The sequence below is a fragment of the Numida meleagris genome, chromosome 13, assembly GCF_002078875.1.
Source record: "Numida meleagris isolate 19003 breed g44 Domestic line chromosome 13, NumMel1.0, whole genome shotgun sequence".
In the NCBI taxonomy this organism is placed as follows: domain Eukaryota; kingdom Metazoa; phylum Chordata; class Aves; order Galliformes; family Numididae; genus Numida; species Numida meleagris.
Genome location: NC_034421.1, coordinates 3,523,306 through 3,550,854, shown reverse-complemented (window position 1 = coordinate 3,550,854; position 27,549 = coordinate 3,523,306). Strand labels below are relative to the sequence as shown.

The window sequence follows — 27,549 nt, the reverse complement described above, 5'->3', positions numbered from 1 at the left end:
TCAGAGGAGCAGAGGGGCTTCAGAGGAGCAGAGGGGCTTCAGAGGAGCAGAGGGGCTTCAGAGGAGCAGAGGGGCTTCAGAGGAGCAGAGGGGCTCCATGTCAACAATATAAATACTGTAGGTAAACCTTCTCTTGCTGAAATTAACACTAAAATAGACAATTTTCAGATTCTCATGCTTAAATTCAACATCTCTCTTTTTTATGGACTAAGCAATGTAAGGGTTCTACTGTATGTTTCTTGAGATGCTGGGGAAAAGTTACATATATATTAGTTCCATTAAGCTGCTTTACGCTGCATGCATCTCTTTCCTGAACTGGAGTTCTGTACCATAGATGTGGTCTATCATATAAAACAGGGCTTTAAGAAGTTGCAAGGATTCAACCTACTATGGTCAGAAAACTACATCTGTAATTGCAATTTAAATCGTAAAGATCTCTCCAAGGATATACGATATTTTGCAATTATTGTTGAGAAATACTGTTATCCCACGTCATGTTTTGAACTGAAACTGAGAAGGATTATGTATGAGCATTTATAGTACTGTTTGCTGCAAGACAGAAGTGAGATGACAGCAGCTTGACATGAGAACGGAGAAGGGTCGCAGGTTTTCATAACCGTATCATTGTTTGTTACCCTGTTCCACGTTTGCAAGTAGTCTTACAAACAACGTCTGTACGTTTCCAGGAGTCCTCAGTACAGGAAAAAGCAGAAGCGGGTACGTAACTCACCTGCAAGTGCTGGAAGCTGTCTTCCACAGCTGCGACTATCCCAGCCAACCGCAGCGTAAAGGAGAGGACGCTCGGGTCCGGCTCCGGCAGCGCCAGCACGGCGGTGAAGAACTCCGGCAGACAGGGGTTGTCTCGCAGCAGCTTCACGGTGGGCTCTGGTGAACGGGAATTGTCCAAGGACGGAAAACAGCGTCACTGCCCGGCACAGCGCGGGGTGCAGCCGGCAGGGGCGGGCAGGGCACGGCCGCAGCTCGCGGAGCTCAGGGAGCGCTGGGCCACAGCCCTCAAACACGGGTTGGGTGCGGGTGCCGCAGTGCGGGGCCGGGGGACTCGAAGATCCGCGGGGCCCCCCGCCGACTCGGGATATCCAGCGATTGCACGGCGAACTCGAAGCCCAGCCCCCGGCGCAGCCCTCAGGCTCCCGACTGCGCTCCCTCACCCGCTCGGACCAACCCCGGCCGTCCACCAGCGCGGCGGCACTCACCGGCCTCCCGCAGCTCCCGGAACCAGTCGAGCATTTTTTCCAGGCAGGTGTCATCGGAGCCGGGCTGCCGCGGGTCGGACAGCGCGGCACAGACGCGGGGCAGCAGCAGCGCGCACGCACGGCTCATGGCGCGGCGGCCGGGGCCGGCCGAGCGGTCCCGGAGCGACATGGCGTCGGGCTCCCCGTAACCAAGGGAGACCGCGTTACCGCCGCCGGCCGTAAAGCGAGTGTCGTGATGGTCGGGCGCGCTGAGAGCGAGCCGCTCACGTCGGATACGCAGTTTTTAACGTAAATTAAGCCGTTCAGGCTGAACGGAACCTGGCCAGGCCCGGCCCTCTGAGATTCCTGCCTCTCATGGCCGCTGGGTGGCACTCGCGCCCCGCAGCGCTGCCAACAGCCGCCCCGCCGGGCCCCGGGCCGCTGTGACGCCCGTCGCCCGCCCAGAGCGCACTGCGCAGGCGCACGCTCGGCCCCGGAGCCTCGTTGCCGCGTTGCCTCGTTGCCATGGCTACCGCAACCCGGAAGTGCCCCGCGCTGGGCGCCATGGCCTGAAGTCGGTCCCGCCGCCCCCTGAGGCCGCCCGCCCGCTATGGCCCGCGGGGGCGGCGAGGCGGCCGCGGAAGGGGAGCTGGTAAGGAGCGGGCAGCGAGGGGAGGAGAGCAGCCCGGGTACGGGGCTGCCTGTGGGGCCGCGGCAGAGCCCGGAGCCCTCTCAGGATCGTCAGACCGACGAGGTAGTGGTTGCTAGAGGAGGAGCGAGGCCTCGGTCTGTAGCAAAGGGGTATAGCGCTCATTTCTGTCCCCCCCCCGGCAGCCCGATGGAGGCTTTGAGGCCGAATGTTTCCAGGGACTGAGGTGCTTTTGTTGTGGCACCTTCCTACCCGGCTGAGTGCTGTGCTAGGCCCGAGTGCCTTCCTCATTGTGATTCCTGATGCGACAAGGCGCAGCTGTGTGGGTAGATTGCACGATGTGATGAAAAGGCCTTAAAAATAACAAAAATAATATCTCGGTGTGCTGCAGGGAACATTGCCTCAGGAAATTAAAAGCTAACCGGCATAGTGCGTGAGAGACACGCGTGCCTGCTCTCAGCCAGCACAAAAAGCTGCTTTATCTGCTCTGTTGTTGTCAGCCTCATCTCTTTTCCTGTCAGCTGGGAGTCTGAAACGTACCTCGTCCCCTCCTCGCCTCTCGCAGCGAGATAGATCAGCATCTTTCCAAAGAATGGGGCTGCAGCTGGAAGCGCCACGGAGTTGGCAGCAAGTGAAAACGTTCCTCTGTGAGGGCAGCGTGCATTTGTGTCATCTGAAAGAGAAGTGGAAATTTTCCTTCTGCTGTGGATATGCTCACGTTTGAGAAGCAGAAGGAAAAATCAAACGCGTTTTTGATTCATTAGTTTGTCTTTTCTTCTCAGCCCCATCGCTTTTTCAGTCTGTTAAACATTCCCGTAGCGTAGCAAAGCAAGGGTGGGAACAAGTGAGGGAGGAAGGGGACGAAAGGGTGAGTTGCTGCTTGAGCAGGTGTGACTGGGAAAAGGCTCATGGAGAGCCTGCAGTTTGGAAGATGGGGCACCTGAAGGCCCAGCTGTGTGATAGTGCACACCGAAGTGCCTAATCTCTGTGGTTTGTGTCTGACGTGACTTGCACTGTTAATACACGGAACGTGGATCGTGCTGTGTTTGTAAAGGTGATGACTTGTTTCCCATTGGCATTTGATGCATTCAAGCTCCGTTGTGTTAGTAACAAATTATTCTGGATATGTATTAAAAACAATTAGTTGGAGAGTAGCAAATGTCACAGTTTGTGTTTATTTCCCAGGGAGATGACAGCTTGTCTGTGATAACCTGTGAATCAGATGAAGAAATGGTGAGTTGTATTAATAGCATGCTGCAGATAAACGCCTTAAAAAGGCCTCTCAGGATGTTCTTGCACATGCTACACCCGTGTGATGGCTCCTGGTTGATAAGGCATCCTTCAGAGAGGAGAGCTAACAATCTTACTGCAGTGTAGTTTGATATGAAAACCTCTTCTAATTCCAGATGTAATTCTGGCTTCTAAATTTTCTGGGACCTGCAAATGATGTTTGGCTTCATTTTGCTGTTTGATCAAGTTGAGGGACTAAGTAATTATTTTACAGTGTTTTAATGGAATTGAACAAGGCTTCAGAGAAATGGTCTTACTCCACTCTGGTACAGCCTCTGCTCTGTGATCATCTTGGGTATGCTGTTGTGTGTAGGAGAGACCAGGAAGGTCTTAGTATTCTGAGCATGAGTAGACTACTTTGTAGCATAAAGCTTCAGTAGGTACCATCCTAATTTTGGTGACTGTTGCTGTGGCCAAATCTGTGTGTATTTAATGCTTCTGATTTTGTTTTCTGCACAAAAGATTCTGTGTTATTAGGACAAGTGCTCTTCATATAAAATGGAGATTTAAGCCAATTTTGTAGTTATATGCTTGAGTGTTCAGAGAGCATGATATATTAAGTATGCCATCTTCTTTTTTCTTCTAGAAATTAAAGAAGAAGATCTTTCACAAGCCTCCAAAGTCACCAAGTAAGAGTTGAAACATCTGTTCTTCTGCTTCCAGTGTGCATAACAAGATAGATTTCTGTGGGGCTCAGGAGCTGGTAGATTTCTTTGAAACAACATATTTATTCTCACTAGAATTGTTCACTGTGTGTGTGGAGCACCTCTGGTTGAGATTTGTGTTCTGTAACCAGTGAAGTTAGACTTTTGTAGACACTGGAATTAGCAGAGCTGCACATCCTACCACCTAGTAGCTGTTCATGTTTGTAGATGAAGCGCTTCTGTTTATTTTATTTTTTCTCCATCACTTTAGAAGTAGAATGCGGAATATTATTCTCCATTAGTACTGGATCTGCAGGTGTAGTGTGTTTGTGGTTTATTTTTACGGGTTTTATGTTTCTTACCATGCTTTTCCATTTACTTTCCTTTCTGTATTTACAGTGAATATTTCAAAGAAAACGTAATCTCAGTTGCTGTTGCTGATTGTTGTTACTTTGTTTTGTTTGTAATAAAAGAAATCACATAGCACTTCAGATTTTTGCTCTAGGGCAAGGAGGGGGCACGCTCTTCTGATAGGTGCATATCTATCTTCTTCCTTTGCCTGGGATCTCTAAATGATGGAATTTAGAACAGTTCCTTAATTTCAACTATGATTTTTTTGTGAAATTGCTTCTTCCTGTAGAGGTATGAGGCTGAGATATTTTCTTTTGTTTTAGAGTCTCCGTACAGCTCTAGCACACAACTGTATCCTAAAAAAGCTGCAGTTTGGAGATCTCTACAGGGGACGGGCAATGCACATTTTGAGAGTGCAGCTATAAGAAACCCAAAGCAGATGTGGCTGGGATCACTGAAACAAGGTATCAGTGTAGAATTTTTATCTATAGCATAGATACAATTCATTGCTGGGGACAGCTTAACATACGAACTCTTAAACAGGAAATGTGTATTTGGTTAGAGGGTGCATAGGAAGTTGTTTCCATAGTATTTATTTGAGTGGTTGGAACTGAGTTGAAGTCATCTGATCTTGAGCATTGGAATTTATAGTGGGAATAATTAACAGCATCTGGAGCTTTCGGTGTTATACTTGCTCAGAATAAATCCACAAATGTAATTCACAATTATCCCTGATTTTTGCATTTTGTTCCTTTTTTGTTGGCAGGAATGAGCCATTGCCTGAAATCAGATGTTGACATGAGACATACGCGAGCTGGCATTTCTAGTAGCACTCCGGAGTATTTGAAGGAAGCTCTAGGAATGAAGAAGCCCAAACATTCCCGTTCTTCTAGTAATGGTAAACTCTGTAACTGTGTGGTGGATAGAAGTTAGCAATCTGGTTTTCTTCCACGTAAACTCATACACTGTTATTTTAGCATCATAGCTCTAGTAAAACAAGACCCGTTTCAGTTCAACCTATGTTAAAACACGTGTCAAAATATGATCACTGGAGTACTGTTGAGATTTACAAATTGGTTGAGGCAGCTCCCAGATTTTTTGAGCAATGAATCACTATTAGCTTTCAGGACTTCTTGCAAATTGCCATGCATTTTCAGCTGAAAACATTGCAAATATAATATGGTTCAATGGGCCAGCTGTAGACAATTTATTGTGACTTTGCAAAGCATAGTTTAGGAACCATTGATAGAAACCATCTGCTTGCCTGAAATTCTATGTAATTGACTCCTTTTACTTCTTCTCTAGAAAGTGTTCTATCATGTGGTTGAGATATTAAAATCAACTGGGTGTAATAAGAAAAGCAAAATTTGAAACTTTTATCCTGTTCTTTCTTTAAAATGAGAACTGTGAAGTTAAAAAATCCCAGTGTTAAATTCCATTTCAAATGCCACCTATACTGTTACTGCTAACACATAGCTTGTGGCAACTCTAAAAGGCAATAAACTTTCACCCATTAAGCGTCAATAAAAAAACACATTTTGGATGTCTTTAGATGCGTGTCGTAAATAATTGCTGGGAAAAGAGTTCAGTCTTCTGTGAAGTGTGTTTTTCTTCAGATGTATGTTTTAATTTAGCATGAGAAAGAAAAGAAATATTTAGGAGAAATTTGCCATAAGACGTAACAGAAAGTTCATTTGGTAACACCTCTATTTCATTTCCATTTATAAAATTAATTTTTTTGCTGATTTAGTTTCTTTCTTTTAAATGGCCTAGTTCCCAATTTGATGATGTTCTAAATATTTTTCCTTTAAGGTTTTCATTTAGGAAAAATATTTCTTTCAGATCTGCTTATTTTATGCACCTTTTTCTGTAGGCTACATTCCTGGAACTCCTGACTACAAGGAGAAAGAAGATATGTATGATGAAATTATAGAATTGAAAAAGGTACTGTCTCTCTGATGCTTACATAGTGAAAGCCATAGGGTCGCTCTGTCTATCTGTACATGTCTGGACAGAATACTGTGGTACAACTGAGATACCCACCCAACATTTTTGTATTTATAATGCAAGGTCTAAACTAAACTTTTATCTGTTTAAGGTAATTTAATTGTTCTTATGGTGTGATAAATACTTCTCGGTACTGGATATAGAAACCTTGAAGCATATCCAGTCCTAAACCCCAGCCATGGCCCTAGCTGGACACAGAAAAAGTTCACTGCATTGGTTTCTTTGCACCTCAACCCAACCTCTTTTCTTTTTTTCTTTTTTTGTTTTCCACTCTTGGATATTGCTCATCATGTTTTAACAGTGTGATGAGACCAGATGTCCCTGTTCGTTGCAGGGGAGTTGGACTAGATCACCTTTAAAGGTCTCTTCCAACTCAAACAATTCTGTGATGGTTTGTCAGGTGAGCTTTGTGCAGTATATGAAAGATGAGGACAAGCTGAACACTGGGAATGCTTATAAAAAGAAATCTTGGCTGTTGCAGATCATTTGTGTAAGGTGGCCATTGTATTAAAACTTTTATTTGTCTTTATAAATAACTTTATCTTTGCCCTGTCATCTCCCTTACCTGTCAGCCCTGGTAAACTGTGATGGTCTTTGTTGGTTTTTTTTTTTGTTTGTTTGTTTTTTTTTGCTTTTTCCTGGCCATCATAATTGGAAGTGTTTTGATGCCAGTAACAACTCATGTAAAAGCTCAGTGTTTCTGAAATGAGCTTAGGATTTTTCTCTCCTCTTTTAGATAATACAAGCTCAGAAAAATGAAGGAAATCGAATGAAAACTAAGCTCCGTCGACTAGAAGAGGAGAATAACAGAAAGGATAAACAGATTGAGCAACTGTTGGATCCTTCCAGGGTGACTGTTTCTGTAGGGCAGGGGGTAAAAATTGACAAAAGAGTGCGGAGCAGTGTGACCCTCATTTCCTTATCTCACTTTGTCTAGCAGTGGGTACCTTTTGGAGCCATTTGGAACTGGCTCTTATCTGACATTGAGCAGTTACCAGAATCTTCTCACAGTGTTCTGGATTCTTCACCTCTGTAGCCCCCTTGCACATAAACTAAATACAATTCCTTGTGCCTATTGCTTTATGTATGCTCATCTGTGTTTTGGTAGAGCTGTGCTAATACAAAATGGTGAGCACAGGGACTTTAGAATTTAAGCTGTTGGACTGTGAAATGACTGTGGAGATGAGTAAATTAGAAAGTCCTGTGGAAAGAGCTAACAGAAGAATGAAGTAGCAGTTTGTCACTTGCTTTATTTGTCTTCTCTTGCAGGGCTCTGAGCTGGCACGAGCTTTGTCAGCGAAGAAGGCTGATAATGGATGGGTAATAGTTTCGTCACTGCCTTTTGCTTTCATTTATCCTTTTTTCCTCTTGCTGAGTTGAGCCAAGAGTCTGGAATTAACCATATTGCAGATAGCTTTCTTTGTCACTTCCTTGAATCTGTTTGCATCAGTGTTTTCCCTTGCTGCTTTTAATTTAACAGGGTAACGGGTGCAGTTGTTGTTGTTGTTCTTTTAATGATTGTATGTAAATATTATTGAGCTGGTTATGTTACCATAGATGTAAGTTAGAGTCTCAGGATAGCAAATGTGTATATGATTTACTAAAGTATGTAGGAGTATGTATGTCTGATTAAGTACAACTTACAGAAGGGGCAAGATTATGGAGAAATGGAACTTATGTGAAGAGATGGAATATTCTAGCTCTTTGTTCTTTCTGTAGGTGGTTAGTGGATTAAAACAGAAGATTTTCAAGCTAGAACAACAGTGCAAGGAGAAAGACAACACTATCAAGTATGACTTTGGAGGGGTAGGGACTTGGATAATATAATAAGGGAATTGGAAATGCGTGCTATTTTTTTTTCACCCATATTCTTCTGTTTCTTAACACAGATTAATAAACAGTGAGAATGTCTTAGAAATTATAAACCGCCCACCCAGAAACTGTAAATCAGCAAGCATTGCTGTGTCTTTGCCAATGTTGCTGGATTAACTTTTGTATTCTTCTATTTTCAGCGAATTCCAGTCAGACTTGAAGACCACTAATTTGGAAGAAATGAGGATAGCTATGGAGACCTACTGCGAAGAGGTACATCTGACAAGGCTCTCAACGTGCATGCTGGAAAGGAAGTTTGCCCAGTTGTTCAAAGGTTTTAGATTTCCTACAGCTTAGGTACAGATGTAATTAGAATAGAATTTTCCTTGATATTCTTAAAGCTCCAACTATATGTACCACAAAAACTTTTCTTCAATTAGTTGAGTGCGTTAACCAAGAAGGGGGAATAATGAAACTAATGTACGTCTATAAGTGTATTGTACAGGTGAAAGCCAACATAACTAGCCTGATTTTCAGCGATGGCATCATTGAATTTATGACTACCCAAAGGGTCTTCCTCTGATTTTCCTATAATGAACAAATGTGTTGTATTAGTTATGTCAGCTTAGCTCAGCTAGCTCATTAATAGAATGTATATTTCCTACTTCCAGGTTCATCGTCTCCAAATCCTCCTGGCAAAATCTGAGACTATGAAGAAAAAGTATGTTAACTCTTTTGAGGCAAATATTATATGTATCTGGTATATCACTTGTATGCTTCTAATGGAAAACAACTACATTTGTCATTTTTCTTTAGTCACTTCTTTCTTTCTTGTAGATAGGTCATTTAGTGGATGTGAAAAAAATGCTAGAGATATTTAAAAACCCAAAAAAGCTGTGAAAGTCTCTGAAAGTTTATCTCAGTTAAATAAAATCCATCTCCCTCATGATCACACTTGCTCTTTTGCTACTGACAGTTGAAACGAACTCAAGAGATGTTAGCGTTTTACAGCTGAGTCAGTTCTGGCACGGAGATACGGATCCAAAGCTCAGGGTTGCTTCTGTGAGATATCCGTGAGTGGCACTAGTAAGATACTGTTGAAGAAGCTTGTACTGATGCTTGTCAGTAGTGCACAGAAGCGTATAGACAGTAGTAAAGGGAAACGTGCTGTGAGAAATGATCTCTGGGGGAACTAAAAATCAAAGCACAAAGCCAAAAGACAAAGCTAGACCAAAGTAAGAGCATGTGTGCAAGTCAGTGTTGGTCAAGCTGAGAAGAGGGTAATAGCCTCGTGGGGTAAGAAAACATGCTAGCACACCACATCAAAACTTGCTTGTCCTCCTAGCGTTGTTTTAAGCAGAGGCAGCTATCTTAATTTTGGGGTGTCATCCATCTTTGGACTGATGGAAACATGAGAGCTCTTTATGGGTCGTTATGCGTGCTAGTTGTGTTTCCCTAATTCCTGTTGACTCCTGTAGATTGAAAACTAGAATTTGATTTGTCACTGTTTTTAAAAGGTGTTCATCTCTTGGCTCGAACATGCAGTGACTGGCCTCTCACGGCTGTAACCATCACTCTTAATTTAGTCACAGGTGAAAATGAGTCATCAGGTCTCTTCCTTGTCCTCATTTATTCATCACATTGAAAAGCAGTGGTCAGGGCCGTCTCTCTTGATTATTTGACTGTCAGTCTCTACTTGAGAGGCCGAGCACTGAAATAATAGGTGAAGTTGAAGGTCAAGACTCTGGCACACAGAAGGAGTGTTTCTTTCATGAAGCTTGCCTACATTACTTGTGGCTGAAGTGAATGACATTTAACTGCTCTTTTTTCAGTATTAACTATGAGTATTTCTATGTGAAGCTGTGGCTTGCAATTGTAACCACAAAATTAAGATAAGCTTTCAAATCCTCAGAATGGTCAGCAGGTGTTTCATTTTAGTTTTGATGAGCCTAAAATAGTGACATTCAGTAATCGTTATGGTTTCTGTCACCTCGCAGTTTTGGTGATTCTGTGGTTTGGGTTTTTTTCCTTCCTGCCTGGGACAGCTCTATGAATGGTCTTCCATGATATCTGGACACCTTTGTTTGTTTGTGTTTTTCTTGATTTCAATTTCCAAAACGTAAATTTGGTTCAATTTTTTCACTCTGGTAGCACAGTTGTAGACCATCTTCCCCTTTACCTTACAATTATTTCAGTGAATAAGTGATGTAAGATTCCTTTACGGTGGCATTTGTCCAAAACTAGGTCCATCCTTTGATTTCAGAAGTAAGATTTCAAGAACTTTCTCACAGTATTAAGTGCTTCATCTCACTAGAAATCTCTTTTGCTAACAAGCTTTACAACTTTGAACAGCTGGAAGCTGAGATTTCTTCCTTCTTTTATTAGGAAAATTAGAAAGGCAGAATCATTGTAACACTTAAAGTATTTCTAACGCAGAGCAGGCTTTCCCTTTTCTGGTGCTTCTCATTTCCACCACGTCAGTGTAAGTAGCATCTACCAAATCTGTTTTTATCTTAAAGAAAGAAAGAGATTTCTCAGGAGTTTACTTTCACAGGATCAGTTTCTTTCACATTAGAGCAGGATTCACAGTTATCTCTAAATACATTTATGTGTAGGATTTGAGTTATTCCTTCTGTGTATAGCCTGTTCTTCCATTCTCAGTCTGCTTGTAGAGCGAAAGATAGCGATTTGGAGCACACAGGTTAGCTTTCTGTGTTGAACAGTTTTTAAGAGAAGTCTCTGTCTCAGCATTGGCTGAAGTGCTTTTTGATCTGTGGTCCACAGATTCCTGGTAAGGCATTGTAAGATTTGTGAATAAAAGAAGTGGGAAAATAAGTAAAACTCAGATGAGCACTCCTGTTTATGCACTAAAGAAATGAGCACGAGAGGAAAATAAGTAATAAATGAACTTTCAAAGTTTAATTTCTTACACTGATGTAAATTAAAATAATTGTGGAAGTGTTGAGCGGGATGATCTTTATTCTTTTAGGAAAAACTTTCAACTTCTCTAATCAAAAACACTCAGAAATGTTATCAGGGAGGAAGGGGAGACAATTAACTTAGCCAGCTAGATAGTGAGGTTGTTTCATTTCTTCTGATGCTGCTTTTTCATTCTCTGCTTTTAACTTAAGTTCCTGTTTTTGATCCTTTTTCAAGTGCAGAGGGCAGAGATACCCAAAAACGGCTCAAGACACTGAATGCTGCTGTCCTGAGGTTGTCCCGGAATATCAAGGAACTGCAGAATGAGAATCGATGTCTGAAAGAAGATCTAGATCACATACTGAGCAGTTCTGCATCCAGTAAAACAAAAAGTAGGCACTGAGAAGTTGGTGAATGTGGGGCAAGGGACTTTTGAAAGGTATTTGAGAGGGAGGGCAGGACCCCAGAGCAGCAGAAATAAGGGACGTAAAACAAAAATGGAGGTTTGGGGTGGGTGAAGGTTGTAATGAGATGTGTGTTGGAGGGGTCTCTCTAAATTGTGGGGATGCTGCTCCAGGATGACCTGGGTTTTCTTTATTATTATCCCTGAGAAATTCTGGACTGCAATCACTTAAAGGTTGAAATTTGCTGGCAATTTTTTTCAGTTGTTGGAAATGGATAAATATCAATGGCTTATATTGATTTCTGAGCTAACTGGTGTAGGAAGTCACATACATCAATATCACTTTCATCTTTTCATTGCTGCATCTTTAAAGCTGAGGCTCAGTGATCTTAAAGTGGTCCTTTTGTATGGACAGAAAAATATTAATTCACTGACGCAGTTCCCTGCTTAAATCTTTGTTGTTGTATTTAGATTATAGTGAATGGAGCAGGCAGAGGCTTATGAGGCGGATTTTGGAACTAGAAAAGGTGAGTGTTAATATTCATATGGCCATCTTAACTGTCTCTAAGCAGAACATATAGAACCACTGGCTTGTGCTCGTGGCGGTGTGTATTCTATCTCACACATGTGAACTGATGTCTGCTCCATGTCCCCTTCCTCCCCTTTTCTTCTTTTCTTTTCTCAGTTATTAGAGGTAGATGCATATTTTAGAAACAGTTTTCATTTCGCCTTTTCTCATGGCCTAGGTGAAATTGTTTTATGCTGAACTTAATTTTCTTCTTTTTATGTTTTCTTTTGTGTCAATTTATCCTGCTCAGAAAGTAGGTGACATGGAGAACACCAGAGTGTCATCAGCAGATAGCGAGTCATCACAGTTACTTGGTGTGTCATCTTCACCTTCTACAGACCCAAGTCATCCAGCCTCTCAACAGGTGGATCACATTGAGGAATGCTGTCGTCTCCGAGGGCTAGTGAAGAAACTGAAGAGTGATAGGAGTGCTCTTCAAAGTCTCCTACTTAGCAAAGAGTAAGTGCAGTAGTTGTCTGAGGTGTGAATTTTTGGAGGTGTGAATTTCATACCTTATAAAGTGATGTAATACCTTCTTCACATTTTCAGTAAAAGGAACAGATTTTGAGGGTGCCTTCCCCTTCTATTTCAGAAGCTTCTTCTCATCCTATTAGTGTTGTAAAATTATGATATAGGGAAGAAAAGTAAGCAAAAGGATAGAAAAAGAATTTCATCATTTTTCTTAAAACATTTTTCACGCTTCTTTTTGCCAACCACAAGTAAAAGCTTTTGAAGGGTTATATGCCAGTTTATGCAGCACTTCTTGCAAGTATTTTGTTGCAAAAATTTGTATTTTTTTTATCGTAAGTTGTGTTCTGATCTGCCACTTTATCCACTTAAGTCTTCCTTCTGCTAGGTGACACGCTGTCTTCTTTCTCTCCTGTTAGCAATTGATTTGCAATTTAAATGGCTTAGGTTTGTTTCATATGTCACTGCATAAGGGCAGGCAGGTTATTCTGATCATGAGCAGAGATGTGCACGCAGCTGCGTATCGCTCATAAAACGCTTTGCCTCTCTTCACAAATTCTGCTTTGTTTAAAAGGGTAAATTACATGTTTAGTTCCTTTCCAAATTTAAGAAAACCCATTTTGTTTAGAAGCTTAAATAAAAAATAATTACTTTATTGAAATATGAATGTTAAAAGTATTGCTTACATTTCCTTATACCTGTATAGATTAGACATCAAGCAGTTACTTCAGGCTAAGGCTGAAACAGAGCTGGAGCTGCAGAAGTACCAGAATAACAAGGAAGAAAGCACTATGGAAGAGCAGACTTTAAGGTATCATATCTTGTGTTTGTAGATCTTTAGAAGAAATGAATAAATACCAAGAAAAAAAGCCAGCCAAAACCCATTAAAGAATATTCTCTTTTGAAGTGACACACAATTCATTTTTTCAATTCACAAGAAAAAACTGTAGTGTCTAGAAGCCTCTGCTTTTAGACCATTCCTAATATATTGGTAATAATCCTGTGCAAATGTAGGGAAAAAAATAAGTGATTTCCTTTTTGCTTTGTAAGATGGGACTTTGCTACAGTTTCATATTTGGCAGTCATCATTTCAGATCCAGTTGAATTATTAATAGTATCAATTGTACCATTGTCACCTTGGGCCATTTTCTTTTTAATTTTAACCTAAGGCTTTGCTGTCGCAACTTGAGAATTGGTGTTCAATGTCTGTTACTGTGAGAGTATGTCTAATGTTATCCTGAGCACCGTCTCCCACTTTGGCATTTAAAAAAGCCAAAGTAACCCAATTTCATGAAATAGGTTCAGTATATTCAAACTAGGAACAACAGAAAATGTCTAGCTATTAATATCTTTGCCTTTCCAACCACAGTGGGGAAATGCAGAGCCTTACACAGAAAGTAGGGAAATCACAGTCAAAATTGGAGGAAGAGGAGAGACAAATGACAGAAGATGCATTAGAGGAACTTAATAAGGTACAGAACAATGCTTTGTGGATTTTTTAACAGTACAGTAAGCACTTAACCCCCTCAAACTGAGTTCTTTCTAGAGTTGAAGTATTCATAGCCTCTCCATTCTGCTTAGGTGTCTAACAACTGTGTTTTTGCAGCCATCTGTCCTCGTCACTCTTAAATGGACCTATGTGCTCAATTTGTTTCATTCATGAGCTAGGAATGAACTTGATGTCTCAGTAATCTTCCACCCCTTTGCTGAATGTTGTTGTGGCTGGTCTATAGGGAGGAGTGGGCACTGACAGAAATGCTTTCAGATGCAGGGTGGTCATGTTAATCTCACTTCACTAAAAGCAAACAATTGTAAGAGGAGATTTTGATCATTTGTACTTTAAAATTAAAGAACCTTGAAATACAGGTAGTACCAAAATATAAACGTCCATAAGCTTAAGAGGATGCTATTTTTGATACGCAGTGCAATTCTGTAGGGATTTAAGTTAGATTTTGTGTTACAGGGTGATGGATGCTAGATGATGTTTTGAATACCAAATAACTTGAGTTTTTAGAAACAGCCAGTGAACAGTCCCTTCTTTCCTCTGCAGACTATGTATATTCTTGGCCAGTAACCATCTATTTATTGAGATGTTCCCATTATTTGTAATTATCACTAAGTTCCTACCAATTTTTCATTTTAATAGTAGGTTGTCACTTTTAATATAACATGATCCATTTGCTAAACTTAAGCATGTAACTCAGCGTTTCAAAGGTTATAAATAAATCCATTTCAGAGAATCAAGAAGCTTTTTTCAGACTCTATAAAATCTCTCGTTCCTTTTTATACCAGCAAATTAGATTCGTGTTTTAAAAGTGCGGTTGTAACTTTAGTTTGGCAAGTGAAGTAAGATGATTGGTATAGGTGTGATATTGAGGGATCAAAAGGATCAGATGGCCAGAGGCTCAACATACAGCCACACCTCAGCAGAAATATCTGGAACAAAATCTTGTTTTGTTCTGTTTCTTTGTCTTTTTCCTCTAATTAACTAATTTCTTCAAGGCAGAAGAGTAGAGTTGTACCGATTTACACAAGCGCTCAGTCTTGAATGTGTCACATGATGGCCAACACATCAGTAAGTTTAAACACGATTTTGGGGTCCCAGCTGCCAGAAAGAGGCATGAGAGAGCTTCCAGGCTAGTTAATATTAGTGTTACTTGGAGAAGAATTGCAAAATTAGGTACCCTGACATTTGTTCTCAGTCTGTCAATACAAAAATTGTTTCTTACCAACAAAGCATTGGTTTCCGCTGTGGGAGTTCCTACGGCTTTAGCAATGCATAGAAACAGAGAAGTCTGTGTAGATGAAAACCTTTCCATTCCCACGTTCAGCTAGCAGCTGAAACAAGGACAGGAGCATGTTTTACAGTAACACTCATCTAGATTATAGGCTTGAACATGAGCAGTATTCAGAACTAAGATTTTCCTCTTTAACCTCCTTCCACCCTGCAGGCAGGCTGAACATTTAATGACTTTAGTGTTGATTTTTCTGAGTCAGTTGTAACCTATATTTCCTCATAGCATTCTAACTTGCATCAGTGTAATAAGTTAAAGGTTCTCCTTCTCAGTGTTCACCAGTCTGCACAGTTAAAGGTGAAGAAGATTGCAAGAGGGAGCAAGCAGCCAAATGTATCCAGAGATGGTGGAGGTTGTACCTGAACAAGGTGAGATTCTCCCGTTGCGAAGCAATGAGGGCATCCTTCTCTGAATCTTACTCTGCTTTCAGAGCCTAGATAGCCTGCCACAGGGCTCCAGGGCCTGCAGCAGTGCCTCCCAGTCTGATTCCTTACTGTCATCTTCTCTTCCACCACTCTTTTCAAGTCCTTCCTGGTGCTTCTATTGCCTTTGTTTCCTAGAAGCCTGTTTCTGTTGTGAGAAGTCCAGTTTCTACGTGGGGGAATCTGGATAAGCAGATAAACTAAAGGAGCAGTAGCAGTGCTCCCTTAGTAGTGTTGCCTCCTTGGATACTCTTCTCATGGCTCCTGTCTGCTGCACCTAGCATTAGCACTGCAGCAGAGCCCAAGCTAATAAGCCCAATGCGCTGCTGATGTGTCCTGCCTCTCTAGTGTGCCACATCAGGGAAGACTCTTTTTCTAGGAACTAATGCCTGCAGCAACAAGGCAAGCTTTCATGAGAATTGTTTTGGTTTTTTTTCTTCTTCCTGGATACTGTTGTGAAGCACAGTCTTCTCAGTGCTTTGAACCTGTGCTTAGGAAAGTTGCCTAACTTTCCATTTGAGGCTACAGATGAGTGACACCGTAGCTAAAGCTAGAGTAAGCGGTACTAAGTCCTAAAACCATTGCATTTTTTCTTGTTATTTCAACTGTTTATTAAAGTATCATTGGAACGTTATCTAAGCTATTGAAGTTACTTGTAAAATAAAATTAAACAAAACCAGCAACAAAAACAGACTTTTTTTATTTTTATTCTTTTTCCTTTTCCTTTTTTTTTTCCCCCAGCAAGCTTTCAAACAGCAGCAGCTTGTTAGACAGTGAAAATAATGAAATGATAAAATATAAGGTGGGATTAAATTCTTTTAAAAGATCACATTATTTATTATGTTAAACTTTGAGTTGTAACAATTCATGACTTACGCATTTTCCATTTCAGAAGGAAGAAATTGCTCTGGATGAGGTGAGTATGCTTATGATACCCAACAAAACAATGAGTCACATCTAACTTGTATAAAAGCACAACCCCAACATTTTTATTTTTTTTTAAATTTTTGAAGAGGTTTTATTATGGTGAGCTGTTGTACAAAGACTGTCTTTGTTCTTCAGGCTGGCTCATGATCTACCCTGTGACATCCTGATTTTGTTTGATATATCTTGTCAAAGTGTTCACCATTCAATCTCAAATTTTCCGTATGTTTTTCTTTTTTGCTGTGATGAGTCTTCAAAAGAAATTCAAGTAGGATTTTGAAGCCTTTCCTAAAGAGAAATGTTGCGGAGTGTTCTGAAGTAAATGAGTTTGTTTGACAGTTTTGTCACTTTGTAATAAATGCTTTGCATACATGGTTTGATTAAACTTTTTTCAAATCACACAGCATAGCATCTTACACTTGTTTCTTACAGAAAATAAAATCCTGCTTTCAGAAGTTAGAACAAATTCTAATTATGTGACACAAGTATCTGTTATATCTAGGGTGGAATCTAGTGAAATATTAGAGCAGAGAGGAAAGACTTCTATGGTCAGCATAATCACCACAATGGTTTGCCAGGCTTGACTTGATTTCTGATCATACCTGAGCATCAGAGAGCCTGCTGGGTAGCCAGAATCTTATAGGAGAGTGGGATAATATTTCTCTATCTGTGAAATATAGGCTAGCACTGGCAGCTGGAATGTAATTGCATTTGATAGGATCAGTGATGAACACCTCTTAGATTGAGTTTAAAATTGTTTCATCCTTCACATGCTGGGTATCCTCTGGATTGTAGCAGAGTATCTGTGAGGTAGATTCGTGAGATCCCTTCAGCATACAAAAATGTCAGGACATCACTGTCCGTTGCAAAGGGAAAAGCTATTTTGCTTATGTCCTTTTTTGCTTGGGACTCTTGTTTTAATTTATAGCTGCCATCTTTCAAGGGAGTTACCATTTCTTTTTCTCCTCAATGCTAGGCAGTTGTTGTGCTTCAGGCAGCTTTCAGAGGACACCTAGCTCGACAGAAGCTGCTACTGAGTAGTGGGCTGCATGATGCCAAATCTTACAACAGGCAAAGCCTTGGAAGAAAGGTAATTTCAGGGGCAAGTGGTTATCCAGATATACCATTATTTTCATTTTACTGGGTGGACTACTATACTTCCACACTTAATTCCCTGCAACACCCAGTAGAGTGATCTTAACTGGTTGGCAACACCGCTGTATTTCCAGGAAGATATCAAGTTCGTTCCCTGGCACCCCTTTCTGACTTCTTTAGTTCACAGTTTTTCTTTGAAGTAAAGCTCTAATTCCTCTGCATTGTAGACCGTAACTGTGTCCTCTTTATTTTTATTTTTCCTCGCTCTTCCATCAGCCAGTAACATAATCTTTATCTCTTTAATTTTGAGTATTATTGGAAACTCTAATTATACTGATGCGTTCGCTGAATCGTTGTGATAGGCAAAGCTTTGTCACTGAACTTCAGAAATAAGAATTTAGAAATCCTCTTTGATTGCCTTGAAAAGTAAAGGAGACTTGTATGTGGTTTGCTCAACCAACGGCTTGCAGTTTCTTCAATTATGTCAATTTTTCTTCAGATAGCTCAATTCTGAACATGGGAAAAAAAATTCCTTACCAATTAAGCGTTTGTTTTCTGTAAATCGTTTGCCAGCTTATGTGAACATCCTTAGCACCGTTAGCAGGCTAAAATTAATTTGTAGTTCTCCTTTCATGTTGTCCATCTGGTTGCACTTGACAGTCAGTTTTAAGCAAATAGGCCACTTGCAGTAGGACTGAATAGTTCTGCTTGATGCAAGCAAACGACATGTCCATCATGAAGGTTGCCTTACCTCTTTTGACTTTAGATGGCTTCCTGCCTGGGAATTAAATGAACTTCAGAACTCTATAAACCTTACCTTGCAAATATCTAATATTTTATTAATTGAATATGAATACCTCAAAACTTGTAGAGTGATCAGGTTTGCGTTCCTGCTCATTTAGTCTTACAGAACCTTTAAGACTGCAGACGAAGATGTAGAAGTGTTTGCTCCACTGCTGTTTTTCACAATCAGGAATAAAATTGATAAAGCTTCTGTCACGTTTCTGTGCAATTTGTAAAAGGTCAGTTCTCCTTGATCTGATTACTCTGCAGAACTCCTGTGTGCCTCATGTGTCAAGCTCCTTGAGCTCATCTTCTCTCTGCAAGGAGAAAGAGAAGATTGTGACATTCATCCAGTCTGTTTTCAGGGCTCACTTAACACGTAGAGTGCTGCTTGAGGAAAGGTAAGTGATGAATAGATGTTTCTGCAATGTAGTAGCAAAATTGTTTTTATTACAGAGGAGGGGTAATTTTTTGTGTAGGATTTTAGTGTGAGTCCCTTGGCAGGGAAGGAGAAAGAGAGCCTTGTTCCAACACATACAAGATAGCTTTCTCATGGGTATGCAACTAAAGAGGTTTCTTGTTTTAGTCTTCCTACATCTTGCTGCATGTTCTCTGCCATAGGGGTGAAGGAAAGTAGAAGAAAATAATTACTCTTTGGAGGGAAAAAAAAAAAAATAAATTGCTATCGAACTCATTACTGCTACGCTTGCTTAAAATTGAGTGAAGCCCTGACGTGTAAAAGTTGAATGTTATGTGGAAGAAGAACAGGAAAGAGCTAGAATATAATCTTGCATAAAGTCAGCTCAGGAAGAACTCAGTGATTTGCTTACTACTTAGGTTTATGGTGGCTCTAGCTTGAAAAATGCTTCCTTTTTCTCCAGGGTTTACTGCATGAGAAGCTGTTAATGCTGGCTGCTGTGGTTACAATGAGACTTACTTAATTGTCACCTCACTTGAGTGTGGTCACTTTCATAAGTGATAAACTTTGACGCTAGTAATACAAGAAACTGTCCTGTATGCATTCTGACAACAGGTTGCAGTTCCTGTTCTGTACCTCATGCTATGCGCTGTGTCTTTTTGCAGGCCCTCTGTGTCTAGTGCAACAAGTGAGAAAACAGATTCTGCTGTCTGCATTACAGAGGAGAAACCAGTCTCAGCAGCACTCCAGAGAACTTCAACCAGCATGTCATCTCTTCCTGGTAATCTCATTTCCCTCTGTACTCAAAAGTATGTGGAGTTTAAGCAAACGCACACATTATTTTACAGAGAACTTCTGCACATACATACACATGTTCATATGCATCCTTGCTCTCTGTGTGCATGTATTTTAATTGATGACATGTTGCTTGTACAAGCAAGTGCAGACCCTCAAATAAAGAGTATAAGTTCTGACAATACCACTACCAGATTCTCCATGGCACTTCACCTGCTTTCTGCCACTTCAGATTGGAAGGTCTCTCTGCGGTGAATGGTAATTATTTAAGGAGCATGATGTTTTGTATTGCCTCTCTACTTCTTCTTCAATCCTCCCGACCGCTGTAGCTGTTGTACAGTATTTTCCACCACGTTTTGGGCCTGAAGCCATAGACGAGTCAGCCGTGTCTCTTTAGTCATGTTTCTTCAGCAGTCTTCAGTTGCTGCAGTAAGGAAAAAAAAATGAAGTTGTGGATAACCTTTCCAGCTGGTACCACAGTGGTGCAAACTGGGAAAATATCTTTTTTTTCATGGCTGATCTACAATTTGGTTTCCTTCTTGAATTCTACCTGCTGCTTCTGAGAACATAGAGCTAAAGCTAAAGGTGCTTCTAAGAGGATGTTAGAAGTACTGAGCAAGAAAGGCAAAACGATGATGCAGAAAAAACAGCCTTAGCCATACAGCTTCAAAGGAGTTAACAACAAACAGAAAAAGCTAGCTCTATCCTGAACAGGAGATTTTTAAGGAGCAGCTTTGAGGGTGACCTGAGAAACACTGACTTATTTTGTTGGTGAAAAGCTGACACTCCCTGCAGACTTTCTGAGAAACAGAGCGTGGTTTAAGCAGCTCAGGCTGTTTCTCTAAGATATGAGATGAGGAATAAGCCAGATTTGCTAGGGCTGTGAATATGAAGATTACCCTTCAGTGAAGGAGAATGCATGGAAGAAACTTTACTGTATTCCATATTCAGAAGCACGTTCTACTACTTTTGAAGGAGCCACTACTACTTGGATCTGAAGATAATTTAGTTTTGAGTGATTTTACTTATGTCTAGTGACAGTATCCAGAAAAGAAACCCCGCAGCCTTCTGTTTTGCCTGGGCTGAACTGCTTTAGCAAGTTCAAGTTTACTAAAAGTCTGGTATCTGTCCTTCTTAGCTCATGTCTGATGTAAAATTCTGCTAGTGAAATTGGCTTTTGGAGTAATGCACTTCACTGGTCATTTTGTATTTTGGAAAGTAGAAGAGACAAGGAGCTTGTTTAACAGCTGAGTGATTTAAAGCAATCAAATTCCTTTGGCTTTAAATCATGCAGCTGTTGAACAAGCTCTTGCTTCATTCATTCCAAGGTCAAACTCGCATTTTGTGACCTTTCAATCTTTCAAAGATCTTAAACTTTCTATGAAAATACGCATTGCAATAAGTCATTTAATTTCTCAAGCCTTTTGGCAGTGTTTTGAGAGGAATGGAAAAGATGAAAGTGCGTTTTAAAGAGACTTACGTATGGGCTCGAATAAATTACATTGTTTTCATCAGGCTAGGTATGTTTGTTTTCTTTAGAGAAATAGAATCTACCACAAGTGTTGCAGCATTCAGTGCTGCTTTGCTTACAAATGCGGATACTACTTGAAGGTTTGTAGCCATTTCTTTGCTTCCCGTGAAGTGGAACAGATGATAACAATTCAGTCTTAAAATTTAGTTTTTTGTTTCTTTCTGTCAGGGGAGTGATAGGAAGGAAGAGAACGTTCTGAATGTGCATAGCAATCTTGAGTAAGCATTTCTCTCCACGTATTACGAGCCGCCCTGGATGCAGCTGTTAACTTATCTGAAGCTTTTTCGAAATCATAATGAATTTACGTAGAGTTGTTAACTCTAACTGGTGTGCTTACCCATTCACAAGCACAACGATATTGTTGTCATTTTCACATGTATTCAACTGAAGATGAGGGCAGTAAGATCTCAGACTTCAAGAACAGGATACAGTCACAAATGATTTGCTCAATATTAAGCCATTTCATATATCATATCTGTTTACTGGTGGAGTTGCATCTTCTAGTTACTGTGCTTGCTTCTGAAAGTTCTCTTTGCTTATTCCTATCACCAGTACTCGTAAATGTCTGAAAAATTCTTGTATTCTTTGCTGCCCGATACAGAGAGGAATTTCACTTAACTAGAAAGTCATGCGTTTCTTTGCTTCTGTAGGTTGAGGTCATTGCCTCCTGCATTCCTTGTTTTCATTCAGCCTCTCTGTCTGTCACCCTTTTTCTGGTTTTGGGCTTGTTGCAGTCCCCTTTCTGTATTCCACATTCCAGTTGCTGTGTACTCCTCTTCCATACCAGCAGTTTTCTTTGTCAGGAACCTCTCATTTCACCATGAGACCCATGGAACATCAGTTCCTCTCCCTAAGGAAGGTTCCCTATATGCCCTCTGTTTTCTTTTCTATTCCAGTGTCAAACTCTCAGTGCATAGCCTCTTACTTGCGTGTTTCCTTTTTCTACCACAGGTCATCTTGATTTGTTTTCTTTTTCTCTAGGAGACAGTCTTTTTCAGAGAACTGATACTTGAAGCTGAAAAATAAGGGGAGCTGAGGGCAGGATATTGTGCTAGAAGATCTTAATAGCTGTCATCATTAAGTTAATAAATTTCTTGCACAGGGGTTAGAATCTGCTGGTTCTGCTTGTCAGATGTAAAGGGCCTCATGTATCAGTTTCTCTCTTCCCAGTTTCTGCTGGAATCACAAGGGTTCTATCTGTTTATGCCCTAAACATTTCCTTAAATTGTGATTGCTGGGATGCATAGAACCAATAGAACTTAGTGTCTTTAATAAAGGTATAACAACATGTGAATATATGTGGTGGTTCATAGATACGTGAATGAAAAACATCATCACTGACAATTTCCATCGTATTTCTCACCTATTTCTCTTCTCTCTATCTATATCTGACTGAAGTTCTCATGACCTTTCTGCTTAGCTTAAGCTCGCTTGGATCAATTTTTCCTTTTCTGACCGTCTAATAAATATTTATTTTTATGACCTGGGATGGTTTCAGTATCACATTGCTTTACTTTGTGGTGTGTAACAGCTTGCAAAGATTTAAAGACAATAAGACAAATCATGCGTGGTCAGTGTGTCAACTTAATGCTTGGCATGCATGTTCTGTCATTAAAGAAGAACAGGAATAGTTACCTGCAGGAAGAGATAGATGAGAGTTACTCATAACTGTAGGTAATTCTGGAAACTTGGTGGCACAGAGAAGATTACTCTTCCCACAAGGGTTTGTTTTTGTCAGTGTTTTTTATTGATGCCCTTGTTTCCTTTTGCAGTTATTTCAGCCGGGTCCTGTGAGGAGCAGCCCACTCCCTCTGTGTCTGTGGATGGAGCTCACTCGGACGATTCGGATGATATTGTCATTGTCTCTCCATCATTGCGGACCAAGAAAACCTCCACCCGCTTCTGTAATGGGCTCTGATCTTGAGTTATTTGATTCACAAACAAAGGTATTTCCAGCAAGGTAAAGCATATCAAAGACAAACAAAGGGGTAACAGTAGCTCGCAGCTGTCTTTTTTTGTTGGTTTTTTTCCAGCTGTGGATGAGTAGTTGTTTGGTATGTCATCTCTGCAGACATATGGCTAAAAGGTGCTGACTGACTGTTACCTTTACCCCCGTGGTACAAAGTGAGAGTCTGGATTTTAAAAATACTACACCAAAGCACTTGAATTTGTGAGGTAGAACGTGAAATTGACAGATTTAAATGAAAGCAGCAAAGACTTAAGACGTTTTATAGAATCATAGATTTGTTTGTGTTGGAAGGGAGCTTTAAAGGCCTTCTAGTCCAACTGCCCTGCAGTGAACAGGGACACCTACAACTCCATCAGGTGCTCAGAGCATTTCACATCAAAGTCTTTCAAGTTGACTAAGATACTTTGTTTAATTGGAAAGCTAAAAATGACTTAGCCCCAATTTTCAGCCTGTGTATGTGAAGGGGAACAGCTTGTATTTGCTATGAGGTCCTCTATGTTTAAAAATTTTATTGTCATATTTCAATATGTATTTTTCTCTTTTTACACTAAACAGTTGCAGCCTTTGCAGAAATGTAAAGTCATTTCTGTCATAGTACTACTCTAGGCCTGCTGCATCTGCAGTTTTCTTATTTATTACTTTTTCCCTGTGTGTTTGCTATAGTATGTATTGTACTGCTTTGTATGTGAAATCTCTGATCATGTAAACACTTCTTTTTTTCTGTTTGTCAGAGAAGGGACGTAATAGCAGGAGTGTTCTGTGAAGGGTGTCCTTGTGACTAGTACTTCTGCTTACATAGTGCAAATGCAAGTGGATTGTGCAAAATGCAAGATGCACGTGTGCGAGTGGCACGCGTGAGGGATGAGTCTGCAAGTGTTTGATGTAGAAGATATCATGCTTTATGTCCTGTTTTAGCTTACATCACTGGATTGCCTGAAACTCACCTAGCTGGATTGCTCATACACTGAGCACTGAGGAGTTTTAAGTTTGTTTCTTTGCTGTTGATCTCTGCTCTCTGCACTACCTGTGTGTGTGTGTGTGTGTGTGTGTGTGTGTGTGTGCGTGTGTGCACATTAGCAGTACATGCTGCAAATGCACCCTCAGTCCAATTGTAGGCAGGGAGAAGGGTCACAGTGTGCAGCCATCTTCTGTCCTTAGCTGTGAGGCTTATGCTGGAAAGCATGGCACTATGCACTCTATTCTGAGGGCTGTGCATGGGGATGGGTACAATATCCCACACAGCTTGAACAGAAGCAGTATGAGCAGTTGGCTTATAGTCATCAAGACACCCAGAAATAATAACACCAATTGACAGTATCTTTAGCAGACTTCATGAAGGGGGCAATGACATAGTGGGCTGTGGAGAACATGGTCAGAGGAGTCTTTCCATATCTTTTACACGAACTGTACCTCTTCTTGACTAGAAGGAGGACCTTATATTCCAGGCTATCATTCCAACATCTTTCAAAGGCATTAAAATGCATTTTGTTTTGTTTTGTAAAAGGTGAATCAGGTAAATTATGTAATATCTACTGGAAGGAAAATGTATTTTACAAACGCACAGTAAAGTTTTTGAGGAGACCCTAATGGTTTCTTTGTCATCAAGGAGTAATAAAGTCTCCTGTAAACAGAAAGCACACTCTTAAATAGAAGATTTTTATCACCTTTTCCTTCTTCTTTTTTAAATTAAAAATCAGTCACTGCTGTTTTGCAGAATACTAATAACTCGGAGCTGTCTCAGTTCTCTGATTTCAATGAAGCACTATCTGAGCTTATCGTAGTTCATGCCAGTTCTTGCAGCCAAAGAGGAAACTGGATGGCTGCAGCACAATGCAGCTGATTTCGTTTAATCCCAGCAGTAGAAGTGCTGCCTTTGCTTTTTCCAGAGGCAGTTTTGAGGGCTCTCCATACCCAAAGCAGGCTGAAGAATGTCATTTATACTCAAGTTGGGTAAATTTTTCCTGCTGGCACTTTGGTCACATGGCTGCTATCTGCAGAAAGGATGAAAAAGGGCATATAAAATAAAAGAATAAAAGGGATAAAATCCTCTTGGCAGAAGCCTAGACCTGTTTCCCTCTATTGCTGAAAGTCATGTTATTAAAAAAAAAAAAAAGTCATTTTGCTAAACAGAAGCAGAACTGTAGTGAGTTGCTTATGTATAATATTTCAAGTCTGTGAGTGTCATGGATACCTCCAGAGAGAGGGTAACTAGAGCTGAGGGCTGACACATTAAGGAGAGAATATGTAGTGTGTGTCAGGACCAGGTCTGATATAAAGTACCCACCTAACTGTTACCCTACAGGGAAATACTTGGACAACAAATTTAATGAAGTTGGCATTTAATTTATTGTGCTGTAATAAAGAACCAATATGAAAGTCTCGGGAAATGGATACGGAGTTGAAAGACTTCTGTTCTAACTGAGCGTATGGCCAGCAGTAGTGCTGTCGAGAGCTGAGTTCCAGGATAAAGGGGAGACAGTCACTTTGTGTGACCCAGAGTCACTAAGGGAAGTGTGGAAAGGAGCGAATGTCTTCTGGGGTGAATGAAAATGCACCTGGAGCTTCATAAATTCAAGCCTGCTGTCTGAAAGCCATAACAAATCTGATGCTTCCTCTGAGGAGGCTTCAAACTCATAGCTCTGAAAGATAACACGCAGCACGTGAAAGTTTGGTGTACACTAGAAAGAGAAATCTCCACAGTGTGAATAGCCTGTAGGTCTGGGAAGAGGCATGGAGAAGCAAAGGAAGCAAATGTTAATTTCAGAGGAAATGGCATTTTTCCTTTCCTCAGCTCAGCAGGGAACTAAGGATGGTCAAAATCTGTGTGGCTCAAACCTCTCAAGCCAGGCTTGATACAGACATCTCGTGTCTGAAAAACACATCCTCTGCAGAAAGCACTGGGAACCTTGCAGGGGCATCAAGGCCCTGAATTAAAAGTAAACCCCACTGTAACCTCCCTAACAGCACACTTTCCGTTCTGTGTGGGATAATGTTGCCTACTTAAAACCCTGTGCAGTTTACAGTCCTCTCTGCAGGTAGCTATCAGGTGTGAATAGAGAGATCTCTCACGTGATTTGATCTCTCTCGATCTCTTTCCATCCTTAAGTGCCTATGCCTGCAAATATTTTACTGAGGCATCAAAACCTGAAAGATGTAATATTTCCTACATAGCTATGCAAATAATCCCTAGATGGGCAGCTTTTTATATAGATGAAATGGAAAACTATTCATCTTGGCGTATCAGGAAGCCAGTCATTTGTACGATCACTTTAATAATTAGAACTGTGCAAACCTTGTGCGTAAGTTATTTTGAGATCTCTTTAAAAGCTAAAACAATGGCAATGTATTTTCTCCTGACTGTTGAACTTTCAAATAAAGCTCAAGTTTGTAAATTAATTGTTCATGCTCTCCTGCTTCAGTTGTTGTATCTGCATTGTGTCTGTGCACTCTCCAGCTTGCTCCTGTTGTATTCACTTCCCACCTAGGCTGACCTTCTACTTCAGGCTGCTTTGCTGAGCCAGTCCTGAGCAGCCTGGTCTCCTTCGTTCTGCAAGACAAGCGACGAGGCCGGTGAGAAGTTAACTCTGAAACACGTGGGGTGTGAGTTTCTTCCTTTGTGTAAATTCCAGATCCTCCTGTCAGTAGGGTGAATGAAAGCCTAGTGCAATTGACAGCAGTGGTGGGCTTCTGCTTTCAGCTTTGGTTTCTGGTATTTTGTTCAAAAGAGAAATCCTGTCAAGTAGTTCTAGAACTAAAAGCTGTGCCATTCCCTCCAGTGCGGGGCTTTGAGCAGAGTACAGCAAGTCTCCTGTATCTCATCTGTTGTGCTGCTTGCCTGTTAGTTGCAACAGTCACACGGATGGGTGAAATTTGGATAAACAATCTGCCAGGAGGGGAAAAAAAAAAAAAAGACAAAACCAGATGTGTGTAAAGCACATTTGTTCTTACTTACGTGGCCTTTAGCATTCATTCTGCCCTCATTGTGCTTGAAGGAATAGCCTTGAACAGCAAATGTTGCTGTGTTCTTGTTAACGATACTCTGTGCATTCTGCTGATTAAGCCGCTCCCTGCTCCTCTTGCCCTTTCCACTCCCGCTGTCCTGTTGACTTTAAACGAGGGCACGTCTTCGTGCATCTTTTCTGATCTCCAGGCAGTGTTCCTGTTGTTCCCCTCACTGGAGCTCTGTACAAACAAAACCTCCCTCTCTGGGTGTTGCTGGGGCTGTAACAGCTCCCTTACCATGTGGAAGGTTTTTGCCAGCATGCCTCAGAGACACTGCGCGCTGGGGACCGCAGAAACCCCTTTGGGGCTTCTCTCCTCGGTGGTACGAACAGATGTGTCATCAAATCCCGATGCTCAAAGTGATGGGGAAGGAACCAGGAGGGACGTGGTGCTCGCTGGGATGGGCTGCCTCCCCTCCCTGCTGTCAGCCACGCCGTATCACAGCCGCGTGTCGCTCCTCTGCCCCGCTCACTCCGTCAGTTCTGCTGAATGACGCTCTGCTTCGGTGGCA

The 27,549-nt window shown here is 41.1% G+C and overlaps 2 protein-coding genes across 4 annotated transcripts in view; one reads left to right on the top strand and one right to left on the bottom strand.

The window, feature by feature from the left end:
- BRAT1 (BRCA1 associated ATM activator 1) overlaps positions 1-1,567 on the bottom strand; it is a 9,039-nt gene extending 7,472 nt beyond the window's left edge. Inside the window, exons 1-2 of the mRNA XM_021411438.1 lie at positions 1,215-1,567; positions 731-885 (exon numbers count right to left, since the gene is read on the bottom strand). Coding sequence (XP_021267113.1) covers positions 731-885; positions 1,215-1,383 — 324 coding nt within the window. The 5' untranslated portion in view covers positions 1,384-1,567. The remainder of the gene's footprint in view (positions 1-730; positions 886-1,214) is intronic.
- Positions 1,694-26,432, top strand: IQCE (IQ motif containing E). 3 transcript variants are annotated; one of them, XM_021411440.1, is made up of 22 exons: positions 1,694-1,845; positions 3,028-3,075; positions 3,719-3,761; positions 4,451-4,591; positions 4,894-5,025; positions 6,001-6,071; positions 6,871-6,984; positions 7,404-7,454; positions 7,854-7,924; positions 8,147-8,219; positions 8,618-8,667; positions 11,103-11,257; positions 11,740-11,795; positions 12,087-12,295; positions 13,011-13,115; positions 13,674-13,776; positions 15,372-15,467; positions 16,414-16,437; positions 17,422-17,535; positions 18,594-18,724; positions 19,407-19,522; positions 22,840-26,432. In XM_021411440.1, the coding sequence occupies exons 1-22, from the start codon at positions 1,804-1,806 to the stop codon at positions 22,983-22,985; spliced, it is 2,091 nt and encodes a 696-aa protein (XP_021267115.1). In that variant the 5' UTR covers positions 1,694-1,803; the 3' UTR covers positions 22,986-26,432. The 3 variants fall into 3 exon arrangements, with proteins under 3 accessions (XP_021267115.1, XP_021267114.1, XP_021267116.1); XM_021411439.1 differs by having other exon boundaries at positions 1,712-1,947; XM_021411441.1 differs by lacking the exon at positions 3,028-3,075 and having other exon boundaries at positions 1,727-1,845.

What these genes read in the sequence shown, in the direction of transcription:
- IQCE (XM_021411439.1), top strand. Translation starts at nt 1,804, where the DNA reads ATGGCCCGCGGGGGCGGCGAGGCGGCCGCGGAAGGGGAGCTGGTAAGG. An exon ending in ATGGAAGAGCAGACTTTAAG is followed by an intron (nt 13,116 to 13,673) that starts GTATCATATCTT and finishes TTCCAACCACAG; the next exon opens with TGGGGAAATGCAGAGCCTTA. An exon ending in CAGCATGTCATCTCTTCCTG is followed by an intron (nt 19,523 to 22,839) that starts GTAATCTCATTT and finishes TTCCTTTTGCAG; the next exon opens with TTATTTCAGCCGGGTCCTGT.